Genomic DNA, 23,428 nt, shown 5'->3' with positions numbered 1-23,428 from the left:
GAGGCAGAAATCGAAGAAGAAATCGCCTTAGGAACTGCAAGCGACAACCACTTCGAAACTGAAAAAAAAAAATATTAATAATAAATTGAGTGGTAGTGGTTTGTGCCTTAAATCTTCTTGACCTATTTATATGTTTATTTGCTTGGAACGCTGAGCATTATTTCAATGGCCAACCATAAACGTTAGCTGCAGCGCTTGTGAATTGACCCGATTTAAATGACAATGAACATGCAATGGAAACATTTGTGGCGAAAAAAAAATGCCCAGAGAAAACGAGATGCGACTGTGAAAAAGAAGTATACTGACAAGCGATATTGTGGACTTGAGCAGGCATGTTGCAATTGTGAGCGCGTCAGTGCATCCTCCCTGAGCCAAACCACTACGCTCAAGCAGATTCCAGAGCCGCGATGCTACCTATCGTTTACTTTGGACGTGACCTGTACTATTGGTAGCACCTGTACGGTATGCCATGGAACTGCGACTGCGTTACATTGCAGTGGCATGTTTTCGCCGTTTTCTATAATGAAGTTTGGCGAGAAATGAAGACTAGAAAACCTTTGATGCGTGGCCCTGTTTAAAGTGATCCTCTTGTCTCTACACCAGACGGGCTCGTGACGGGGCAGTCTCGTGTGCTATAGACCGCTTGTTTATTTATTTTTTTCAGACGGTATTTTAGAGGCGAACAGTTGACCGTTAAAGCAAATTCTTTTAAGTAATTCTGTTGCCTTCTCTTAGCTTGTTGCTTTAGTTTTCGTTTTTGTATGAAGGAAGTCCCGACTTTGGCGTTGTAGTAGCCGTGCCATTCACTCACGCTATCGGTGCAACGAACTTGCAAGGCTTGATACCAGAATGTCTCACTGCTGTGTGAGTATAACTTCTCCGCTCAGAGCTTGCTACGCTTAGTGTCGGAACTTTATGGGGGCTTGCATAATCATGCAGAAAAGCATGCAGAGTGCATCGAGAAAGAGACAAGCGTGTCCAGCAAGTGAAATAAAGCAAGTATCTCTCAGCTCATTTGCTTTGCCTTAAAGAAAAAAAAAAAAAAGAAGCCGTGATACTATAACTTATTCTATATACATATAATTATGCATATTATACGAATGTCCCAGAAAATGTAACGAAACTTTGAAAACGACAATGTTTACTAGCTCATTGAAACCAACTGAGACCTCTTGAGAGTAGCTTGGCCTAGCCTGAAGTTTATTTGTTCTCAAAACTTTTAAGTACCGAATACTAAAGACCCTATATATATATATATATATATATATATATATATATATATATATATATATATATATATATATATATATATATATATATATATACAAACAACGTGCCGATGGTGGGAACCGAGGTCGTGGGTTCGGTTCCCATCATCGGCAGGTTGTTTTTTCTTCTACTTTGTGTTTAACTATATTTCCCCTAAACAGATTACATTACTAATTTCTGTGATTATCCAAGTAAACATTAAAAAAAAAATGAAAAGACAAAGTACCATCCCCAACGCTTTCCTTGGCCTCGCCGACTATTGGCTTCTTTCCTTCATCTATATATATATATATATATATATATATATATATATATATATATATATATATATATATATATATATATATATATATATATATATATATATATATATATATATATATATATTGTTACGATGAAATAGCAAAGGGGTGTTTATTTACAGTGATATGGCAGTGGGATAAGGTGAAGCCTACTAGCCCCAGGCACCAACGCTTCTTCTTCTTCTTCTGCCTCACCATCACCATCCCTCATCGTCGTCATTAGCGTGACATTTCCCCCCTACTCAGACGAAGCCCTCTGGGCGTGTTCGTGAGTCGTGCGAGGCTGACACGGCTTCAAGCGGGCAACATGACACAGTTCGGTTTTGGCAGACCGGCGACCCGATGCTGTCAGGCGGGCTATCCCATAAGTTAAATCACTAAGGCGTTTGATAACCACATATGGGCCGTCATAATGGGCCAAGAGTTTTTGATGTAGGCCACGGCGCCGAATTGGACGCCATAGCCAGACTAAATCACCTACAGAGTACGTGACCCGCCGGTGACTGGAATCGTATCGCACTTTGGAACGTTCTTGTGAAGCACCAGACCGTAATCGGGCGATTCTCCGAGCTTCTTCGGCGAGACAGAGGGTCTCAGCCAGGCAGGGGTCTTCACGGCTTGTGAAGGGCAGGATAGTATCCAGAGAGTAGCGTGGCGGTCTGGCGTAAAGCAGAAAAAATGGACTGTATCCAGTCGTCTCATGCGTGGCGGTATTAAACGCATACGTGATGAAGGGCAGTATGGTGTCCCAGTTCTTATGCCCTGCGTCCACATACATGGCTAGCATGTTGATAAGCGTTCTGTTGACGCGCTCAGTCAAGCCATTTGTCTGGGGATGGTATGGCGTCGAGTGTCGGAAAGTTACGGCGCATAAACGCATGAGCTCTTCAACAACATCAGCAGTGAATTGTCGGCCCCGGTCAGTGATGACAATTCGTGGCGGCCCGTGTCGTAAGATGACTGAGTGCAGCAAGAAAAGCGACACCTGATGCGCCGTAGCAGATGGAAGAGCGGCGGTTTCACAGTAACGTGTGAGATAGTCCACGCAGATTACAATCCAGCGATTTCCATCCACGGACTTCGGAAACGGACCTACGAGGTCAATGCCTACTTGATCAAACGGTGCTGTCGGGGTCTTCACAGGGTGCAGCAAGCCAGACGGAGTTGCAGTTGGACGTTTGTGGCGTTGACATTGCTTGCAACTGGCAACGTATTGTTCAACCGTCGAGCGCATTCTGGGCCAGTAAAATCTTTCTTGAGCACGGTGGAGTGTTCTAACCGATCCCAAATGCCCAGAAGTTGGATTATCATGCATAACACGCAATACGTCCGTGCACAACGTCTTGGGAACTACGAGTAGGTATCGCTGGCCGACAGGCGAATAACTCTTTTTCCATAGGAGGCCATCATGCACACAAAAACGGCTTGTAGGTACGTTGGCTTGGGCAAAGAGAGGCTGCAGACTGGTATCATTTTGCTGTTCCGTTTTGAAAACATTCGTGTCGGGGAACGCTGGCTCGAGGGTCGATATATAATTGTCGAAATCGTCGCTTTCAGGTCCAGTCGTGGCCATTGGCATCCTGGAAAGACAATCTGCGTCTGCATGACGCCTCCCGCTTTTGTAAACCACGGCAAAGTCATATTCCTGTAACCGGAGGGCCCAGCGTGCGAGGCGACCACATGGGTCTCGAAGGTTCCGCAACCAACAGAGTGAATGATGGTCAGTTACGATAGTAAACGAACGTCCGTACAAATATGAACGGAAACGCTGCACAGCGAAAACTACAGCTAGGCATTCCTGTTCGGTGACTGTGTAGTTTCGCTCCGACTTGCTCAGGGTACGACTTGCGTACGCGATAACATGCTCTCGTTCATTGTGCCGTTGGACAAGGACTGCACCAAGACCGATTCCACTAGCGTCCGTGTGTACTTCTGTCATTGCAGTAGGATCGAAGTGACGTAAGATGGATTTCGATATTAAAAGAAACTTCAGTTGACGGAATGACGCGTCGCAGTCTGGTGTCCAGTTAAAAGTAGAGTTTTTGTGGAGAAGGCACGTCAATGGGTAAGCAACGTCAGCAAAGCGATGTATAAAGCGTCTAAAATACGAGCACAACCCTAGAAAACTGCGCAACTCCTTCACTGTCTGCGGGGGTTTAAAAGACTCAACAGCGGCAGTTTTCTGGGGATCCGGCATTACACCATCACCATTGACAAGGTGTCCTAGCACCAGCGCTTGGCGCTCTCCAAAGCGGCACTTTTTGGAGTTCAGAATTAGGGCGGCGTTGTGCAGGCAATTCAAGACACGTACTAGACGGTCATTGTGTTCTTGGAAGGATTTCCCAAATATCACGACATCGTCCAGATAGCAAAGACAAATGTCCCATTTTAAGCCGCGCAAAACTGTGTCCATAAAGCGTTCGAATGTAGCTGGCGCATTACACAGCCCGAATGGCATAACATTAAACTCATAAAGGCCATCTGGCGTTACGAAGGCTGTTTTTTTCTTATCTGCAGGGTCCATTGGAATTTGCCAGTAGCCAGATCTGAGATCAAGACAAGAAAAATAGGACGCACCAGAGAGGCAGTCGAGGGCATCGTCTATGCGAGGAAGAGGATAGACGTCCTTTTTCGTAACAGAATTTAAACGCCGATAATCGACGCAGAATCGCCACGAACCGTCTTTCTTGCGTACAAGAATAACAGGGGCAGCCCAGGGGCTAGATGACTCCTGTATCACCTTTTTCTGTAGCATGTCCTCCACTTGCTCATGAATGACTTTGCGCTCAGATGGGGACACGCGATATGGCTTTTGACGAATGGGACGAGCCGAACCAGTGTCGATGCTATGATGGGTCCGATGTGCAGGGCGAGAGGTTGGTCCATCTGTTTCAGAAAAGTCAAACATAGGCGAAAAAGGTAGAAGAATATCCACAAGAGTACGGCGTTGAGGTGAGCTGAGATCGGCGCTGATCATGCGGGAGATTGAAGTTTCATCAGCAGGCAAAGGTACGATGGCACTCGTAGCATCTGTGACCAAAGCAACGACGTGGGGCGCATCGGGTCCACAAGAGGCAAGCTTCAATCCCGTTGGTAAAACTGCGGGCTCGGACGATGGGTTGATGGTCCATAACGAGGCACTACCATGATGCACGGATATCATACAGTGAGGGATAATTACATTTTTCTTCAGGCATGCTGAGTGAACTGGGTGCACCATGGCCTGGAATGAAACCTTCTCAAGAAGTGGAACGGACACGGGGACGAACATGGCAGACAAGGGTGGAACTACTGTGTCTTCGGTAATACTAAAAACTGTTTCTTCATCACGGCCACTTTCAAAAAGTGTCGGCAGATGCGAGCCATCAAAATGAACCTCTTGACTTCGGCAGTCCACGGTAGCGCCACAAAACTTCAAGAAGTCCATTCCTAAAATGATGTCATGCGTAGAGTGGGGTAAGACTACGAATTCGGCTTGAAAAATTGCACCACCCACAGACACTTGCGCACTACACACACCCAGTGGCCGCAACGCCTCTCCACTCACACCACAAAACGTTGAAGCACGGTCATATTCAAACATCACTTTGCGTCCCAACAAGCGCCTAAACTGATTACTCATCACAGACACAGTCGCACCCGTATCCACCAAAGCTAATGTATACACACCATCAATAAACACACGAATTTTGTTTTTGAGCATTATAGTTGGAGGGATGTTGGCACACAGCACATTTCCAGCGGCCTCACCCCCATTGGTCGCGCTGGTTAGTTTTCCTGCTGATGATGCTGAGGCGACATGGGGCGCCGTCGTGGTGATGGAGAACGACGCGCACGGAAGGCGGGTGGTGGAGTAACACTTCTATCAGATGCAGGGGAGTGGTCGCGGATATTCTGGTTATGGATGTTGCGGTAATACCCACGCTGAGTATTTGATTGTTGAAAAACGGGATTGTATTGCCGATTGTTGGGTACTGTTGGAAGCGCCGGACGGTTATAGCGAGGTGGGAACCTACTGCGGCAGTATCTGGCGATGTGACCTTCGACGCCGCAGCGGTAGCATATCGGCGGAGAAGGTAGAAAATGCTGTTGCGAATAAGAGCAGGGAACAGCTGGGTGCGTCGTAGGTCTGTCTGAATGCTCATACTGCTCAGGGATCCTGGTAGATCGAATGGAAGATCTATGGGCACTTGAGGCGACGTCATACCTTGGGGCGTCAGGCACCGACGCATTCCGGTTGGCGAAATGCATAGGAGGATAGTCAATGGAAGCTGCAACTTCAGGAGCTTGTGGGAAAGGCTGAACGGTAATCGCTTGTGGTGGTGAAGCCGGCCGTCTAGATACCCTCTGGACAGAGACCTCAGCAGATTCGTGCAGGGGAAGTGGGTTGAGCCGCAGGAGTTCTTCCCGCACGATTTGCCGGATCGTCGACGGAAGATCTAGTTGGGCGTGGTCATCAAGGCTGGCCACGGTAGGCACGTTGGCCAGCCGCCCAAATTTTGGCACAATACGACGCGTTCTCAGAGCTTGAAAAGCGCGGATGTGTTTAATGACATCGGAGACGGTTTCAAGGCTGTCTTTGGCGATTAAAAAGTTGTATACGTCAGCCGCGATACCCTTCAAAATGTGGCCGACTCTATCTTCTTCGGGCATGTTGGAATTGACACATCTGCACAATCGGAGGATCTCTTCTGTATAAGTGGTACAAGTTTCATCCGGCAACTGAGCTCTTTGGGCAAGGGTCTGCTCAGCCCGTTTTTTGCTCGGTACAGAGTCACCAAAACGCTGTTTGATCTCGGTGGCAAACCGTTCCCAAGTTGTCAAATTGTCCTCGTTATTCTCGAACCATGTCATCGCCGTGTGAGTTAGAAAGAAGACGACATTTGTGAGCATGGTGATAGGGTCCCACCGGTTGTACCGACTAACTCGTTCATAATGAAGTAGCCACTTCTCAACGTCCGCACCTTCCTCTCCTGCAAAAGGTCGTGGTTCCCGGTAAGGCTGGCAGGGAATAGAGCTGGAGGGGGCAGGCCTGTCACCAGCCTGGCTTGCAGCGTCGCGGCCGGCGCGGTTAGAATCGCTGTGGTCCATGATGTTTGGAAGCGGTGGCAGTCCAGCAAGGCGGCGACTACGTCGAAACTTCAGTGGTTCTTGCTGCGCCGTACTTGGGGATCGAACGGAGCACCTTCCACCAAGTTGTTACGATGAAATAGCAAAGGGGTGTTTATTTACAGTGATATGGCAGTGGGATAAGGTGAAGCCTACTAGCCCCAGGCACCAACGCTTCTTCTTCTTCTTCTGCCTCACCATCACCATCCCTCATCGTCGTCATTAGCGTGACAATATATATATATATATATATATACTGGCTTCATGAACAATGTGTCGGTTCAAATGTTATAGATCATTTTGAAAAGCCACTGTCTGAAATATTTGCACCAATCTGCATTCACGTAAAACAGTTGTTATGGCTGTCCTTAACAGATAGCTCACACAATAAAAATAACTTCAGCGTTTCAGCGACGTAACTTCACCGGGCCAAGGCACTCCTCAGAAAATTAACTCAGTTTTTTTTCTGAAGCAATGCCCCTGGTTGACGTTTGCCTGTGCACTGAGCGAGCGATATGCGACTGCAGCTAGCTACGTGAGGGCTTTCCTTGAAGGCAAATAAATAAAGATGAGCAAATAGCAGCTTATTGCAAACAATTTCCCAAGCCCATAATTAAATGGCCAGCTAATTAGCCCATACTAATTAATAGAGGTTAGAGAACGTAAAGATACTGCACCAAATGGTACGGGACTCTGAGCAACTCTAACTTGGTTTTGGCTGGGTTACGACACTCGGTCTCTTTAACAATTTGATTACATTTGGCTCGGACATCTGGTATGTTTGGACGCGTAGTGAAATGTATTGTGCACTTTTAGCTAGAAAATGGGGAAACATAGCATATGTATGATATCGTATCATTTAGTTCTGAGAATACGCTTAAGATATGCCGCCGCGTGCCTTTTGTTTATTATTAACTTTTGAATTTGTATTAACGCTCTTACGGCAGAATGGAAAGTTGGGCTAGTTGAAAGCTGTTCATGATGGATAAGAGGGCGCAGACGGAACGCGGACACAGAGAAGAATACAAGACAAGAAGACAAGACGGCGCTTGTCTTGTATCCTTCTCTGTGTCCTCGTTCCGTCTGCGCCCTCTTATCCATCATGAACGCTCTACGGCTTGCGCTGCTGGAGAGCAACGCACCTCACCTCCACCTCAAGAAAGAAAAAGAAAAGAGTGGGCATCCATTTGGCGCTAAATCACACACAGACACACACGCACACACACACACACGCACACACACACAGACACACACGCGCGCGCGCGCATACACACAGACACACACACACAGACACACATACACACACACAGACACACATACACACACACACACACATACACACATACACACACACACATACACACACACACACAGACACACATACACACAGGCACACACACACCCAGACACACACACACAGACACACATACACACACATACACACACACAGACACACATACACACAGACACACACACACACAGCCACACACACACACAGACACACACACACATACACACAGACACACATACACACACACAGACACACAGACACACATACACACACACAGACACACATACACACACATACACACACACACACACACACACAGACACACATACACAGACACACACACACACACACACACACACACACACACACACACACACACACACACACACACACACACACACACACACGATTGTTTTACTTCTAGGCTGAGGCCTTGCGTCCCATATGCCTCAGAAACACTAGCCTGTGATACAAATGACAAGTTCGCTACGCTCTGCTAGAAGAAGAGTTGATTCAAGAGGAGCCACTGAAGACGTGAAGAATAGAAGCGAACTGACCAGACCATAAAGGCGTCGTGGAGAAGTAGGTGCAAGCGAGTAGGTGAATCAAGCACATAGGCAAGGCCATGCATCAGCGTGGTTGGACGAGATTATGCACTATCAACCGGCCACAGCCGATTGTTGCAGCGAGGGAGTGCGAGTCAAGGAAGCTCCGCGAACGTGGCATCGGGATACAGCAGCAAGCAGCGCTAACTACAACGGTGCCTCGTGCAGGCGCATTCCTATTTATACGCAGTCGTTCCTCCAGTGTAGCACACTTCGCAATCACTTCAATTTTCCCATTAAAATTCTAACCACGAGTTCCTTCCTACATCAATCTTTGATGCGCAACCTTATTTTTGGCGCTTTCCTATTTCTTCGGCCATCGATGAAACAGTGGGGAAAGAGACGTGGTTTCTACGTACCCACCCAGCACCCAGTACAGCGAGCAAAACTGTACGAATGGCTTCGGATAATTCGGACCACCTATGATTGTAACTGATGGTTAGAAATTTCGGCGTGCATATATGTATTGATGTTTATTGAACTTCCATTCGATTGAAACACAATAACCGCTGCCAGCATAGAACATAGGCAGCACCAAAAGACCATGGCTGTCCAGCAACTGCGAGAACTGCAAAGAAAAATAGGAACAGCCAACGACATCGCCGAGAACAGTTCTGTTACCATTCGAGTAAGCACAATACTCAAGCGCAACTAAGAAAAATTATGGGCGATCACTGCAATTGATGCCGAGGAGTAAGCGTTACCGTTTGGACCCTGCAAGAGTACCTGGTCTATGCTGCCAAACTCAAATCAATCATACCCGCGACAATTAAAGCTTTAACTGCGACAAAGCATTTACTTGCGTGTTGTCCAAATATTCTAGATCGTTGCTGATAGTGCACAAATAAATCGAATGGAACGTCTTTAAGCCCTCACTGTTCGTTTTTTTTTTTTTTTCATTTTTTGCTTCTTCCTGGGTATAACACAGCATTCCAGCGATCGGCAGCGTAGCAATCCAGCCAAAAGAGTGTCTGTCAGCCTGCTTTCCCTCTTCAGAAGTTTACACTTGCGGGCTTTAAGTGGAAGCATAGTTCTTTCTTTCAAGGTGCGCAAATGTATTTTGCGCACCTTGAAATGGGACACCATTTTTGTGTCCCATTTTATAGTAGCCTGAAAACGCAGGACAGTAGGTTGCTACGCACAAATTGATGCTCGCGCTAGCAAATGGCCATGTGCTCTAACGATTTGGAAGCGTGTAAGTGGACGCGGTCGAGCCTTTCTGTTTTCGGATTCCCCCTTTCCAGTTTCAAACTTCCAACAATGCTGATTTTCGCGAAGGTGGCAATACTAACGCTAACACAATAACAGCTTAAGTCTTGCTATACCCTTCCTTACCTCTGCTGGTATTCATGCGTGAGGCCTATCATATTATGCCTGCCACACTAAAAAGATTAGACCGGGCGTATAGTGCTGGTAGACTGCATTTACGCTAGTTGGTTTGGTAAATTCGTATTTTACCTTTGACCAGAACCAGCGCCGTGACACACATACTAGTAAGAGGAGCAACCACTTTTTTAAACCGGCCGTGCTTTTATATCCGACCTACTTGAACTTCAAGATATGGGCTTCTGTGCTGTGTCGATGTCACACAGGGTGTGCGTTGTCTAAGTAGAGCTTTGCCTATTGGTTCTCTTAATTTGTCTGCCTAGTTAAAATATTTTTCCCTCACCACAATGTCCCTTTACATCAGTCTATACCACAACCAAGCTTGTATTGCAATAACTGATGTCTAATTAAGGTTATGACTCAACAATGAACAATGAAGACAGGGAACGATAGGTATCTATTCTTACTACCACACTGCGCTGGAATAGTGAAAAATTATACTCAAGACTGTGTAACAAGCAGCAGTAACCTTTTGTGGTCATTTATATTTTCTGGCGTCGCTCTTAGTTTTTCATGCGCGCTGATTCATCCGACACAACGCCAGAGTTAAGGTGGTTGAAAGGCTTCTTGGTTAGCCTCTAACCGACTGATTCCCAGCTGCCCACGTTAAAAAGAGTTCTTTTGTTTCGACTGACGCAGATGACAACGCCGCAGGAGCATAAAATGTGTTACTGAAATTGAAATAAGGTCACTGCTTTTCTTCGAAAACATAGAATGTCTAAGGTTGGAACGAACATCACTTGTGCGAAGTAACCTAAACAGGAACCGGTTAAGGTTCGAAGAAATAGGCGCCTTGCGCTAGCGCCTAGCGGGAAATTCAGTTACCTTTGCCGTCCCTTGCACCGCCTATGTGCGGTATATTAAAAGCAGTCTACAAAACGGTTGATCTCAGCGAGTATCATTATTGACATGTTCTCCTGCTCCAAAAAGATGCATGAAAAATGTACGCTGGCTGAAAAGAAAAAGTATTAAATTTTTTTATATGCTCCAGTCTCTTGTTGAAAAGGGGCCACACGCTGGAAATGAATAGTAATCGTAAAGTATAACCAGGCATGGCTGCTCTTTTAAGTTCGAGGGAATTTCTTTTACGCGGACAGCTTCACTTGGAGTAACTTCCATCGATCAAACGCACTGATGAAAAATACATGAATCAATAACCTTGCTAGAAGGCGCAAATACCTGGCCGGCGAGAAACGTCGGTTGGGAGAAGCTCGCGTGGAATTCACTCCTTTTCGTCCGGAAGAAAGCGAATAACGGGCGAAATGTTCTCCTCGAAGCTCGAGAATTTGCTAGGTCATATTTGCCCACTATGGTTGGCGGGGCGGTAACTCCTTGCCTTTCATGTTCACAGCGAATGGGGAAAATACGACGATGGCAAGTTTTTTTTTTTTTTTTTTTTTTTTTTTTAAGTAAATGGGTACACTAGTAATAACTGGAACGCCGAAAGTGGGAAATAAAAAAATGTATATTGTTCAGACGGGACTAGGGCCCGAAGTCAGTCCTTTTTAGACAGCAGCAGTATGGCGGATATGTTAAACTACGAGTTGCGTAAACGCCAAGCGGAAAAATATGTTAACTACTAACCCATGTTAGCCGCACTTAACCGGCGAGTTCTCATTTACTTCTCTCGAAATCGTGCAGTATCTACGTACGAAAGTCCACTGTCTTCCAAAGCAAAAGATAGAAAACGAATGTATTTGTAGAAGGTATTTAGTTCGTAGAGGTAGAAAGATAACTAAGTGTTCGCATCAGAAAATATGCATGCGGCAAACACAAGAAAAGACAACCTAAACGTAGGTGGGGGCTGAATCCACATCTCAACATGTTGATCCAGTATCCTACCAACTGCGTTACGGTGGAAGCTGCATTTCCCTAAGTTTCGCAAGTATTTATTTTCACTACAACATAGTTTAACATTGCGATGGCTCATTAGCACCCACCCTGGTTGCCAGTCCCTAAGCCACAGTAAGCATTCGTGCGTTAAAAGGCAGAAGCACAGAAAACCTCTGCTACAGCTTGAGTGACGCCGCTTATAACGTAAGGAGGTCGTAGGTCCATTTACTAGCAGTGCCATTTTTCTTTCTTTATTCATTTCATTTCTCTCATTATCAAGAAAACTTTTTTTCTTCTGTTTCGTTAGGTCCTATACTGCCTCAAATCACTATCATTCTTGAACTGCCTTCTTTTTCAATCTACAACCAGCAAAACAATCAGTAACGGTAATGGTTGTCTCCTTAAGGACTGATGGTTTGTTCTGCATCTATGATAATGATCCCCTAATCTTTGATGTCCTTCTCCGGTCTTAATATAAAGTAACGATTAAAAATTAATTCAGACTCTTAATCATCTTCATAATCGTTCTCCTCCTACCACAAACTGCAACACGCTCTCACCACCCAGCGAGTGTCTTGCTTGGCGATTACGCACTAGGACGTGCCTGCTGTCGTACGTTACATCGCGCGCTCCAGAAAATATTTGGTACGTGCTGGCAACCTGTTTACACATGACATTTTCAATGCGCACAGCGATTTTCGTTTCTAAAATAGGGTCTTCGCCCTGCCGTCAGCCCTCGTATTTTGTCTCGCTTATTTGGGCCTTCAAAATCTACGATACACAGGACAGCGAACTACGCCTATAACAGCACAAGACCGGGGTCTGATCGCGGAGAAACTTCATGGCGAGTCCAACAAAAAATGCCTCCTAGCTAGACGGCAAAGCAGGTGGTGACGCTGTAGCGTCATTCTGACATAGCCACTGGTTAAGTCTAAGTTCACTCGCGGCAGCGCCGACCGGAAGTATACGTCAGAAAACAAAGAAAGCCGTTAAGAAAGTTGGGGCGGAAGTCCTTCGAAAACAGATGCGACCTTGTGTGGTGTCCCATATGTTCACCGAGCAAAGTGGCAGGCGGGCGGTGACAGGTGACATGGCCAGGCACTCACTGGTCGTCGGGCTGTGTGACGTCATGAAGTCACATGACATGACCGAGCCGGTAGTTTTTCTAACTCGGGTAGCTCGTTTGAGATGGGCAGACACGGTACCCCTAGGCCACGTATAGGTACGCTCGCAAGGCTTGGTTAAATCGGAGCTTTATATCAGAGTCGGGTCGCTTTTCAGATAAGGTAGTAGCCTACGACTGTATGCTAACAAGCATGTGTGAGATAATAAAGGAATAAGTGATTAGCGAGTAGCGAGTAGCAAAGTCCGTGCGCACGAAAGAGGACCCGTAAGAGGATCCGCATGCAGACAGGAGCCATAAATTCTGTCTAGTTATGCCTTTAACGGTGGAGCTGAATTGTCTCCCCAGCTTTTTTCAGTAAGCAGAAAGGTCGGAGGCCTATGCTCTTGCGCCGAAAAGGGGCGACGAGACAGGGAACGAGGCTACGGAACGAAGTATAAGGGTTCCAATATTACGTTTTCGAAGGAGTGTTTTACGAACCCTGTCATGCGGCTACTCCAACACGGGGCAAACTAGCCGGCATGTAAATGAGTGAGAAAGGTAACAAGAGGAAAAGGTAAAATAAAATAAGGAGAGTGCCACATCTGCGAAGCGATTTAAAGCTGCCCCGCTACTGTGGCTCAGTGGTTAAAGCGTTCACTGCTGATTCGATCCGGGGCTCGAAACCGGAGGGAGCGGACTCGATAACGGCTGCGGAGACATATTTTCGGTGGATGCGAGAAGCGAGGCGCTAGTGTACTGAGCCATGCCTGCGCCCATTTTTAAAGAGCCCTAGGTGGTCGAACCAGGCCGGAGTCCTTCGGTATCTCTCACAGCCCGAGTCCCTTTGAAACTTTAAACCCTACTACATAAAAAAAAAGTAAAGCACACCAGTCCTGTACTCGCGAGCCACGTTTCGCTGACACACCCATTCTCGGTATTAATTAAGAAGTAAAAGCCAGTGAAGCTGAAAGAAGCGTTCTGTATTAAAAGTAAAAGCAGCCTGTGCGTTGGCGAGACCTCAATTTCATTTTATGAAGCCGAGAAAAATTACCTGAAAGCGCTTTAACATTTAATTCTTAAACCGTGAGAAGACAAAAACGATAAAAAGAAAGTCTTGTGCAGGACTTTTTGTGTTGAAAATGAAGTAGTTGAAAGTTCGAGAATAAAAAGTTTATTTCTCCCCTCTCTCGCAACCAAAATAACTGGTAAGTTGTCCCAGAAGATGGAGCTTGCAAGTTTTCTTACGCTTTCACGCTTTCCAAACAACTGGTTCGCAAGACTAGGCGGAAATCAATGTTTGTTTGTTTTATATCTCCCCTAAGCCACATTCCTCTTTTTTTTTTCTTCTACGACTGCGCATACATATGTGCGTGCAGGCAACATTCTCAGTACTGTTATTGATCAGTTCGGCATATGAAGTTCGAAGTCATACCGCTCGTCACGATGCTCATTTGACCGTCCTCGCATGGTGCTTAAAGACCGGTAACGCTGTGCCATCAACACCGGGGATGGCCATTGCGCGACATTACAGTGCATAGCCGCGCATTGGAATCGCAAGTGGCGCGAATGTCGTGGAATGCAGAGCAGGCTAACCGGCGAAGAAATGGCTACATGATCTAAGTACCTGCATAGACGACGTAAAATACAGCGGCGCACGCTGCAGTCATCGCTTCGCACCGACCATTTGCTTTACCTGCGCAGGGCACTTTTTTGTTTATGTTTACTGCCTCGGTTAACGAACATATGTACCAGTGTGGTAACCCGCGGAATGACCACATAGCGTAACACTGTCGTCTCACGCAGAGGGCGCGCTTCTGCCTAGCGACAGGATTCGGCATTAAACAGCATTGCCTTGCCCTACGGCACTTTGGCTATCTTTTCGCGTGGCAGACCCATTTACTCGCTCCTATAGTGGTAGGGCGGTCACGGAGATTTCCTTCCGGCTCACTAGTCTGTTTTTTTTTTTCTTTTCAGTTGCAGTTTATCTCTTCTTTGCTCTACATCCGACCGCCTCAGCAAAGCGCTCTTCGATCCCAGTGAGCCTAACGCAAAAGGAAGAACACTTGGAGCGCTCAGTGCGCGAAACAAACGGTGTGTTTCAGCGACGGTGCTGCCTGTACACCATGGTACGCGAACTACAATTCCCCCCTTTCCGTCCTTTTCTTCTCTCTTTTTTCCTTCTCATAGCGCGTTTCGAGTGAGACGGCGACAAGGAAAGAAAGAACTACTCCGCATCAACCCTAACGACTCCCATAGCTGTCGCATTTTAAAGCGAGGCAAGGTAACGACAAATGAGGGAAAAAAAGAGAGAATCGGACTCGTCCCCCGGGCTCTTGGCTTCAATATTCATTCTTAGTTCGACAAAGAATGCGTTTCAATGAAGCGAAAGGGTTTCTAGCTCAAAGAAGCCACCGCAGCAGGATTGAGTGCTGAAATCGGAATGCTGGCGAAAGCGGTTAATTTGGCGCCGACTCCGGTCGATATGGGTGCTGGGGAGTGGCGAGGCCATTAGAATGGAATCTGCCCTGGGGTCTCAGCGCCTCATTTTGCCTGCCTGCCTCCCTTTGCGCGTGCTGCTTTCTTTGCCGCCGCCGTCGCCACTGCCTTCGGCGGAACCATTCCTCGCCGTCATTTAGGGCGAAACCACATGAGTCCATCAAAAAGAGAGAAGCAGCGCTCGCACCTCGCTGATCACGTTCGCTCAGGCACACGGCGGCAAGAAAACCTCCGCCGAACTTCGTAAGGGGTACGGGTGCAGTGGCTCACTTGGAATGACCCGAAGGTTCGAACCCTGCCCAGCGCAGAAAGCATGGCGCCGTGAATTGACAGGATTTCTTTCAAGGCAAAAAGAAAAAAAAACACACACAATCAACGCAAAGCTTCCTGATCCACGCAGTACCACTTCACGGAGACAGCAGCGCTCTATATTGTACGTAAACTTTATTGGAAACCAGTGAATAAACAGACGCTTTAACTTAGACGGGAAATGCCCTGCTGCTGTCGAAAAGCCGGCGTGCCAGCTATGCTTTATACGGCGCGGCTTCGGGAGGTGAGGGGGAGATAGAGGGGGTGGGGATGGTGAATTTCTTAAATTTGTTATGCACAGACGACGGTAAAACACCGAGTCAACATTAGACAGCTAAGCCTCAAACCTGTGCCTCTAAATATATAGGCAGCTAGGAAGATTGCGGCGCTATCGATTCGTTTTCTCGCGGCTCGTAGACAAGTAGTTTAAATTTGAACTTGCCAAAACGCCATCGGCAGTACATCGGCATGGTGCCTCGTAGTTCACTGGGCGTTCGGACACAGCGTAGCAGGGATATCTTGAAGTACCAATGACTGCGTCTTTTTTATGCTGTGCTGTCTATATCGTCAGCTTTGGGCGCTGGCGTTATCGAACAGCCTGCCTAATAGATACGATTTATCGGTTCTGCTGACGGTTCTCACAGCGGGAAAAAATCTAATGAATGCGCGGCAAAGTATTTTGGCGTTTCCGGCTAAGATATTTACTTTCAGAGTACAAATCCCAAATTCAACAATCATGCGTCATCGCCCCTTTTATAACACGATCTTGTATTAGGCTATTTGCAGTTCAGAAGTTTATCGCGGCGTAAACCAAGACTATAGTCGGAGTACTATAGCGTCTTAACACCCGCAGGCGCCTTATCCAGATTTTGCAGTTGTACTGGAGCTGTTGCTTCCCTACGCGGTGTGTATTCTCTTCGCATAGCGGAATGCAAAAATTACTACTACGCTGGTAAATAAAGCTTCATGAAATATATATATATATATATATATATATATATATATATATATATAATCATGTCCAAGATTTTGAAACAATGAAAAATGTGTTCTTCGAGCATCACGAGCATTAGGTCAGGTGTCTTATTTTTTTTTTGCGATCGTCTTCTAGGTGAGCCTAAAAAAAAAAAAGCAATATTTTGGGAAAAAAAAAAGAGGTGTCTCTCTCGCTGTAACAGGATTAGGTTTTACGAATAAGAGCATTACAGCGTTCATAAATGCGCCGTCAGGTCGACTAAGCTCACTACGCTCCACAACATCCCCGCGAAGTTCACTTGCGCTGCCGGTCGGTATAGCACGATAAGAGCACCCCCCCCCCCCCCCTCCAAAAAAACAAAACAAAAAAACAAATGAAACAGAGTGTTCCAAGCCTAAAGGACTAAAAGTTCTTCAGAAGGCTTTCTGCTTGAGCATAGGTGAGCGGCTCATGTAATGCATTTTGCAGCGTGCGCGAGATCCTGCTGGTACACTTGTAAAATTGCGCGCTGTTGTTTTTCGCATCCAGCGTCATGGTCACAGAGACTGGGTCCCCTTCTAGGTCCGGGTATCGACTCCTTCCCAATGCATGAATTAAGAATGAAAGTAAGCGCGTTTCTTATCACGCTAGCATTGCATTACCTCCACTTCTTTCCTTATTCTTTTTTTTTCTTGGGGGGGGGGGGGGCGGGGGGGGGGGAGGGTTAGGGGGGGCCGAAGGCCGCTATACAAAATCGACTCGCGCAATTGAGAAGAATGGCCGTTGCTTTGTAGGCGGCACTCGACTTTGGCACAGCGTGAGCCTCCCTTCAATCCATTTGCATATTTATGCGCCTATCAAAAAGGACGCCTATATACCTTCAGAGAGACTGGCATTTGGACCAACGGAGCGCACCTTTAAATAATTTCGGAGGCGCACAAAATTGCCACGTTATAACTGCGACTATCCTGAACACGCATAGAATTTCTTACTCTTACCTAGAGGGAAAGCTGTGCTGCTGTCTATGGGAGTTTACATGCAGTTTCCAGACGGCCAGTTCAGCCACCATGGGCGCTCAAAGCATCATGGGCCGGAGAGCTACCGAGTGCAGAACGACAACTTTTGGCCGAAACTAATGCAAAGATAAACGTTGCTCTACCGTAAACAATGTTCTAACATTCAATTTTGTGACCAGGAATTGCAAAAAGAAAGCGTTTGCGCCGAGCCGTAATGTCTACGGAAAGTAATCTTTGCACCGGTAACCTCGTACCAAACGTAACGTACACGGTGTGCAGATCATTTTATTTGCCGTTCCAATACATTAACATCTGTTTTCAACTAAGCCCTTCATAGTCGTTTGCCACTTTTGCTGCATCTGTTATCCTTATATCTACTAGTATCACACAACACTGTTCATTTAGTTATTGCTGTTTTCATTGATATTGTACAAATCATTTTTTTTTTCTAAATATGCGGCCCGTTTTAACCGTTCCGTCAGCGTATACCAACCCTATACCAATGCCCTCTACGTCTTAATTATTTACCCGGCGGATACTTCATCATGTGGGTCGGAGCATCGGATCACTTTTTCTCCTAGAAGGATTGAGAGACACTGCTGCGCTCTATGAACCTGGCTAACCAAGCCGTCGTTCTCAGCTAAAGCTTTCCCACATGTGCCTTAAGCTTAAAGAATGCATAACCAAGGCAAATTACAAACAACACACTGTAATGATGAAGCATTTCCTCCTTTCATCGCCTCCCAAGTTCTGGCGGCATTTTTCACCTAGAAAGGACTCCTTCTGCGGCATGAATATAGACGACGATACTGTAACAGACAAGTAAAAAATTGCAAATTACTTTTAATAAGTTCTTTTCTTCCATATTTATATCTGATGATGGCAAAGCCCACGTTTTGTATGCAACGGCCATAACCCTGCTATCAGTACGTACACATATCAGAACAAGGCGTCTTATCGATTTTACTGAACAGTGACACAAAACAAAAGGCACAAGGAATTGACGAGATACCAAACATCTTCCAATACAGATGTGCAGAATGGTCCTCTTAGTAATTATCCGTCATTTTTTAAACATGTTTATCCCAAGCAGCCCTACCCAATGACTGGAAGTATGCGAGAGATATACACATACCGAAAGCGGACAACGAAGCACTTCTTACATCGTACAGGCCGATTTCGCTTTTGTCCACAAGCTCAAAAATAACGGAGCGCATCGTTTTCAAACACATATCGACTTTTTTGGGGGAGCACAATCTAATCGATCCTCGGCAATACGGTTTCCGTAGGGGCGTATCCACGGCCACACAATTGATTGAAGCGGTGCATGACTTCGCTGCAGCAACAGATAACTATATACATTATCTTCTTGGACTCCGAAAAAGCGTTTGATTGTGTGTCCCACCCAAAGTTGTTAATAAAATCGCAACACATTCTTAAGAATGACACACTGCTCGCATGGAATGCCGCATATCTTTCTTCCAGAAGTAAATGTGTGTCAGTTGAAGGAGTGTGTTCAAGCTTTATGTTTCTAAAGTCAGGTGTTTCATGGGGGGTCAGTTCTCGGGCCTCTGTTCTTTCTAGTTTTTATTAATGATATTGTCAACGAAGTGTGCGTGAAAATCAAGATTTTTTCATATGACTGCATCATCTACCAAGACATTAAAAGTAAAAATCACCAATCCCTGCTAAATCATTAGCCAAAATAGAAAACTGGTGTGCAACGTGGGAAATGAAAATAAACAACAAAAAAAAAATGTAGCATTGACAATAACGCGCAAAAAGAAGCCCCTTATTTTTCCGTATTCCGTTAATGGTAACCTTCTGTAGTCTGTTAAAAGTAACAAGTTAGGCGTAATTCTTACTTCTGACCTCAGGAGGAATGAGCATGTTCCGTATATTAAAAAAAGGGCTATGCAAAAGCTAGGTTGCATGAGAAGGACCTTGCAGACGTCTCTCACGATATAAAACTCACAACCTACAAAACATTTATAAGACCCGTTTTTTAATAGGCTTCGGCTTTGTGGGACCCTTATACTCAACTTAATATTATGAAACTCGAATCAATACAAAAAAAAAAAAACAGCCCGATTCATCTATAGCTGTTACAGTTGGCGCACCTCATCAACTGCTCTAGTAGAAAAAGATAACTTAGAACCTTTACAACTGCAATGTTGTAAAGCTTCTAAGTTCGCTTATGAGAGAATGAAATGCATGCATTTAACCTACAATAAACAGCTCGGTATAAACAGTAACATCTATGTCGAGCCTGTTACGTGGCGAGACACACGAGCATATAATTAAATAAAATTAAACGAATACAGCTGAAGAACAGAAGCCTTCAAAAATTCCTTTTTTCCATGAACTGTAGGCCTGTGGAACGCTCTACCTTCTGACGATGTGGAATCTCTGACTGTCAAATCTTTTTTATCAAAACTAAAGCGCCTGTAAAAAGTTGAAGCAAAGCGCTTTTGTTTATGCGATTCTTCAGGACATCCTGAACTCTTTGTCAATCTATTTGTGTTGTAAATGACATTTAAGCTCCTGATGCAGCAGTATACGCTCGCGAAAACCACTTTTGTGATTTCAGTGCTTATTTGCCTATAGGGGTGGACCCTCAATCTCATCATCATCAGCCTGACTATACCCACCGCAGGGGAAAGGCCTGTCCCATATTTCTGCAGTTAACCCGGTTCTGTGCTATAGCTGCATCCACTTGACCCCTGCGAACTTCTTAACCTCATCCGCACACCTAACTTTCTGCCGCCCCCTGCTACGCTTTCCTTTCCTTGGAATCCAGTTTGTTACCCTGAACGACCATCGGTTATCCTCTCTTCGCACTACATGTCCTGCCCATGCCCATTTCTTCTTTTTTATTGCCACTAGAATGTCAGTAACTTGAGTTATTTCTCTGACCCACTCTGCACGCTTCCTATCTCTTAATGTTACCCCTACCATTTTTCGTTCCATAGCCCTCTGAGTTGTCCTCAACTTAAGTAGAACCCTCTTGGTTAACCTCCATGTTTCAGCCCCATAAGTGAGTACAGGTAAGATGCAACTGTTGTATACTTTCCTCTTGTGCGATACCGGTTAGCTGCTAGTCATAATCTACGAGTGGTTGCCAAATGCGCTCCATCCCAATCTTATTCTTCTTGTTATTTCCTTTTCATGGTCCGGATCTGCGGTTACTACCTGTCCTAAGTAGACATATTCGCCCACCACTTCCAGCGTTTTGCTACATAACGTAAACTGCTGTTCCTTCGCGAAATTGTTGAACATTACCTTCGTCTTCTGCATATGGATTTTTAATTTATTCTTGTCTTTTTCATTTTCCTTGCATCTTGTAACGCTTTTTTTCTTGTCTGTTTTAATTTCTTTGCTATGTATTCCCACTCCTGCCCAAGGCCTTCTGCGAAGGTTGGCAGTATTTGCGAAATAAATAAAAATAAATAAATGTGTTTCTCCTGCCAACGCCAAAGAAAGATCGTGAAGTGCTACTCACAGTGCACTTGCAGCAGCCAGCTGTCGGCCACCTGGTCATGCCCAGCCATCCTGGGATTAGTGGCGACGCACCTGAGCTGCCGTCCGTTGTCCCTGGCCCTGGGCACGAAGCCTAGCAGCGAGGTGGTGACGTTGCCGCCGGCCGAGAGGCGGGTCTGGGCGAGCGACGCGTTCAGGCGCACGCCGTCCAGCCACCACGAGATGATCGCGGACGGCAGGGAGCCCTCCGCCTCGCACTCCACCTCGGCGCGGAACTCGGCGGACAGGAAATCCTGCTTGCCCCGGATCACCGCGCGCACGGGCTTCACTGCAGGTGGGATGCCACAAGAGGCGACACAAGGGAGAGAAAAGGACAGCATGCCTTGTAAATGCTGTGGACGGCGTCTTCTACAGTAGATCTTAAATGCGAAGTTCTTTTACAGGTGCCGGGGGTGCAAAAAAAAAAAAAACAATTGCACGCGCACTCTCAATGAAGAATATGCCCGCCCCTAGTTTTGCTTCTAGACCGTCCACTGTCTATCGTTACGCGTCGCCAGCGTTCTAAATCTATCGAGGATGAAGAAATCTTTGATCCTCAGCCCTGCGGATCTTAAAGGTCCACTGAAAGGGGTCACAAAGAAGGGTAAACAACGCCATAGCGCTGATAGTTATTGAACCACCTATCATTCTCCCGCAAAAATTTTCGATCTAGCTTCTGCAACACCAGAGATATCGGCGATTAAAAATGACCCTCCCAATTTTTCCTCTCAACTCGTACGCCGAAGGGAGCCATAAAAAAAAAAAAACAAAGAATACAAGCAAGTTCAAAGCTCCGCCCAGACATACGTCACTTCGACGAACTTCCGGTTGCCGCGCGCTCGCTCGCTGGCGTACTCACGCCAACCCGTCCTCGCTTGCACACGCCTGAGGAGTTCGCCAGTTCGCGCAGCGACGGTTAGTGTAACCGCGAACTCGTGGTTATCCTATGTTACACGGCGGACCAAACCATGGTTGCACCACTAACCGCGGTTACCGCAAACCGAGCTTGACGACCTCGGTTTGCGTCGTTAGCCGAGGTTATGACGGCGTCTGTTGACGGAAGCTACTCGTCGGCGCCCGAGTGCGCGAAACGTACGAGCGGGTCTGCTTCACAAAGTTATTCATTTGCCCACTGTATCACGTTTAAAGATCGATGTATAGATTATGGTGCCGCCCGACGTCTTCGATTACGGTCGACAGCACAGCGACTGCGTACTGAAGCCTTGTCGTGCCTACAGTATCGTTTCAACGGCTTGTTGCTGAGCAGAACGCCAAAAAATACGCTGCCTTAGCTATGAAAGTACACGAGTTTGCAACGCTTGCAGCACGGGATGCCGCGAGCAGGCTGAGGTACGTTACACAATTACCGCGGGGGTGGAACGTGCGAGCGCGGCGAACGCCGGCGCCGTGTGTGACCGTCCCTAGTCGTCGCTAAGCCTATTGTTTCGCTTCGAAGCCGCGGCGGTCGACGCTTTGGAACATGATCAACGCTGTCGTAAATCGTCTACTTATGAAACTGCCTTATAGTGATTCCTATCCTGCCATAGTAAAATAATTATAGGATTAACTCTGCCGACGCATTAATCGCAGAGCTAGTACGAGCAGATCGGATCAGCCGAAATGCACCAGCGGCAGCTGGCTTGAGCAGAAACTAGCTTGTATCACGGCTATCGCTCTTACCAGCAATTTGCTGCTGGTCAGCGATCCTCACGAGGGCTTCATACTTGATATTCGGCTCAATATTCCAGACGCCAACAAATTTTAGCACGCTTTATTTCGGACATCGGTGCTAACGATCCGCCGTGTCGTTCGCGAACGGTATGCGGGAGGAGGGGCCACAGCGGCGATGTTTACGGCGGTCAAGGAGGTGCTGCCATCGTGCGGTGCTTGACCGTGCTGTTGACGCCTCGTCGGACGACACTCCGATACTCCTGAAACCACGTTATATAAATAAGATATTTGTAAATGCAGCCTCGTTCTGCCGATCCCTGCGTCGCTTCGGTTGTTGCTCTTAATGGGCAATGGCCACCTAACCAATAAGGGCGGCGAGCTGTAACAGCCCGCACAGAGTTCGAGCAGCGCACGAACAGACGACTTTCGCAGCTACCGGAAGTGTGTTCGTGACGTCGTGGTTGCAGTGACCGCAGCGAATGGCAGCTTCTAGCAAGCTTGCCAGTCAACCGACCCGTGACGTCACGGGATTAGGAAATAGTTCCATGCGACACCGCCAAGC

At 46.5% G+C, this 23,428-nt stretch overlaps 1 protein-coding gene across 1 annotated transcript in view; it reads right to left on the bottom strand.

The window, feature by feature from the left end:
- The window catches only part of LOC146203285 (synaptogenesis protein syg-2-like), a 100,006-nt gene that overhangs the window by 28,249 nt on the left and 48,329 nt on the right, over positions 1 to 23,428 (bottom strand). Inside the window, exon 5 of the mRNA XM_084602993.1 lies at positions 21,179 to 21,484. Coding sequence (XP_084459119.1) covers positions 21,179 to 21,484 — 306 coding nt within the window. The remainder of the gene's footprint in view (positions 1 to 21,178; positions 21,485 to 23,428) is intronic.

The sequence above is a fragment of the Amblyomma maculatum genome, chromosome 1 (genome assembly GCF_055883805.1).
Source record: "Amblyomma maculatum isolate TAMU_Amacu chromosome 1, ASM5588380v1, whole genome shotgun sequence".
NCBI classification, from domain to species: domain Eukaryota; kingdom Metazoa; phylum Arthropoda; class Arachnida; order Ixodida; family Ixodidae; genus Amblyomma; species Amblyomma maculatum.
Note: the sequence above shows the minus strand (reverse complement) of the source record. Positions and strands in the feature narration are given on the sequence as shown.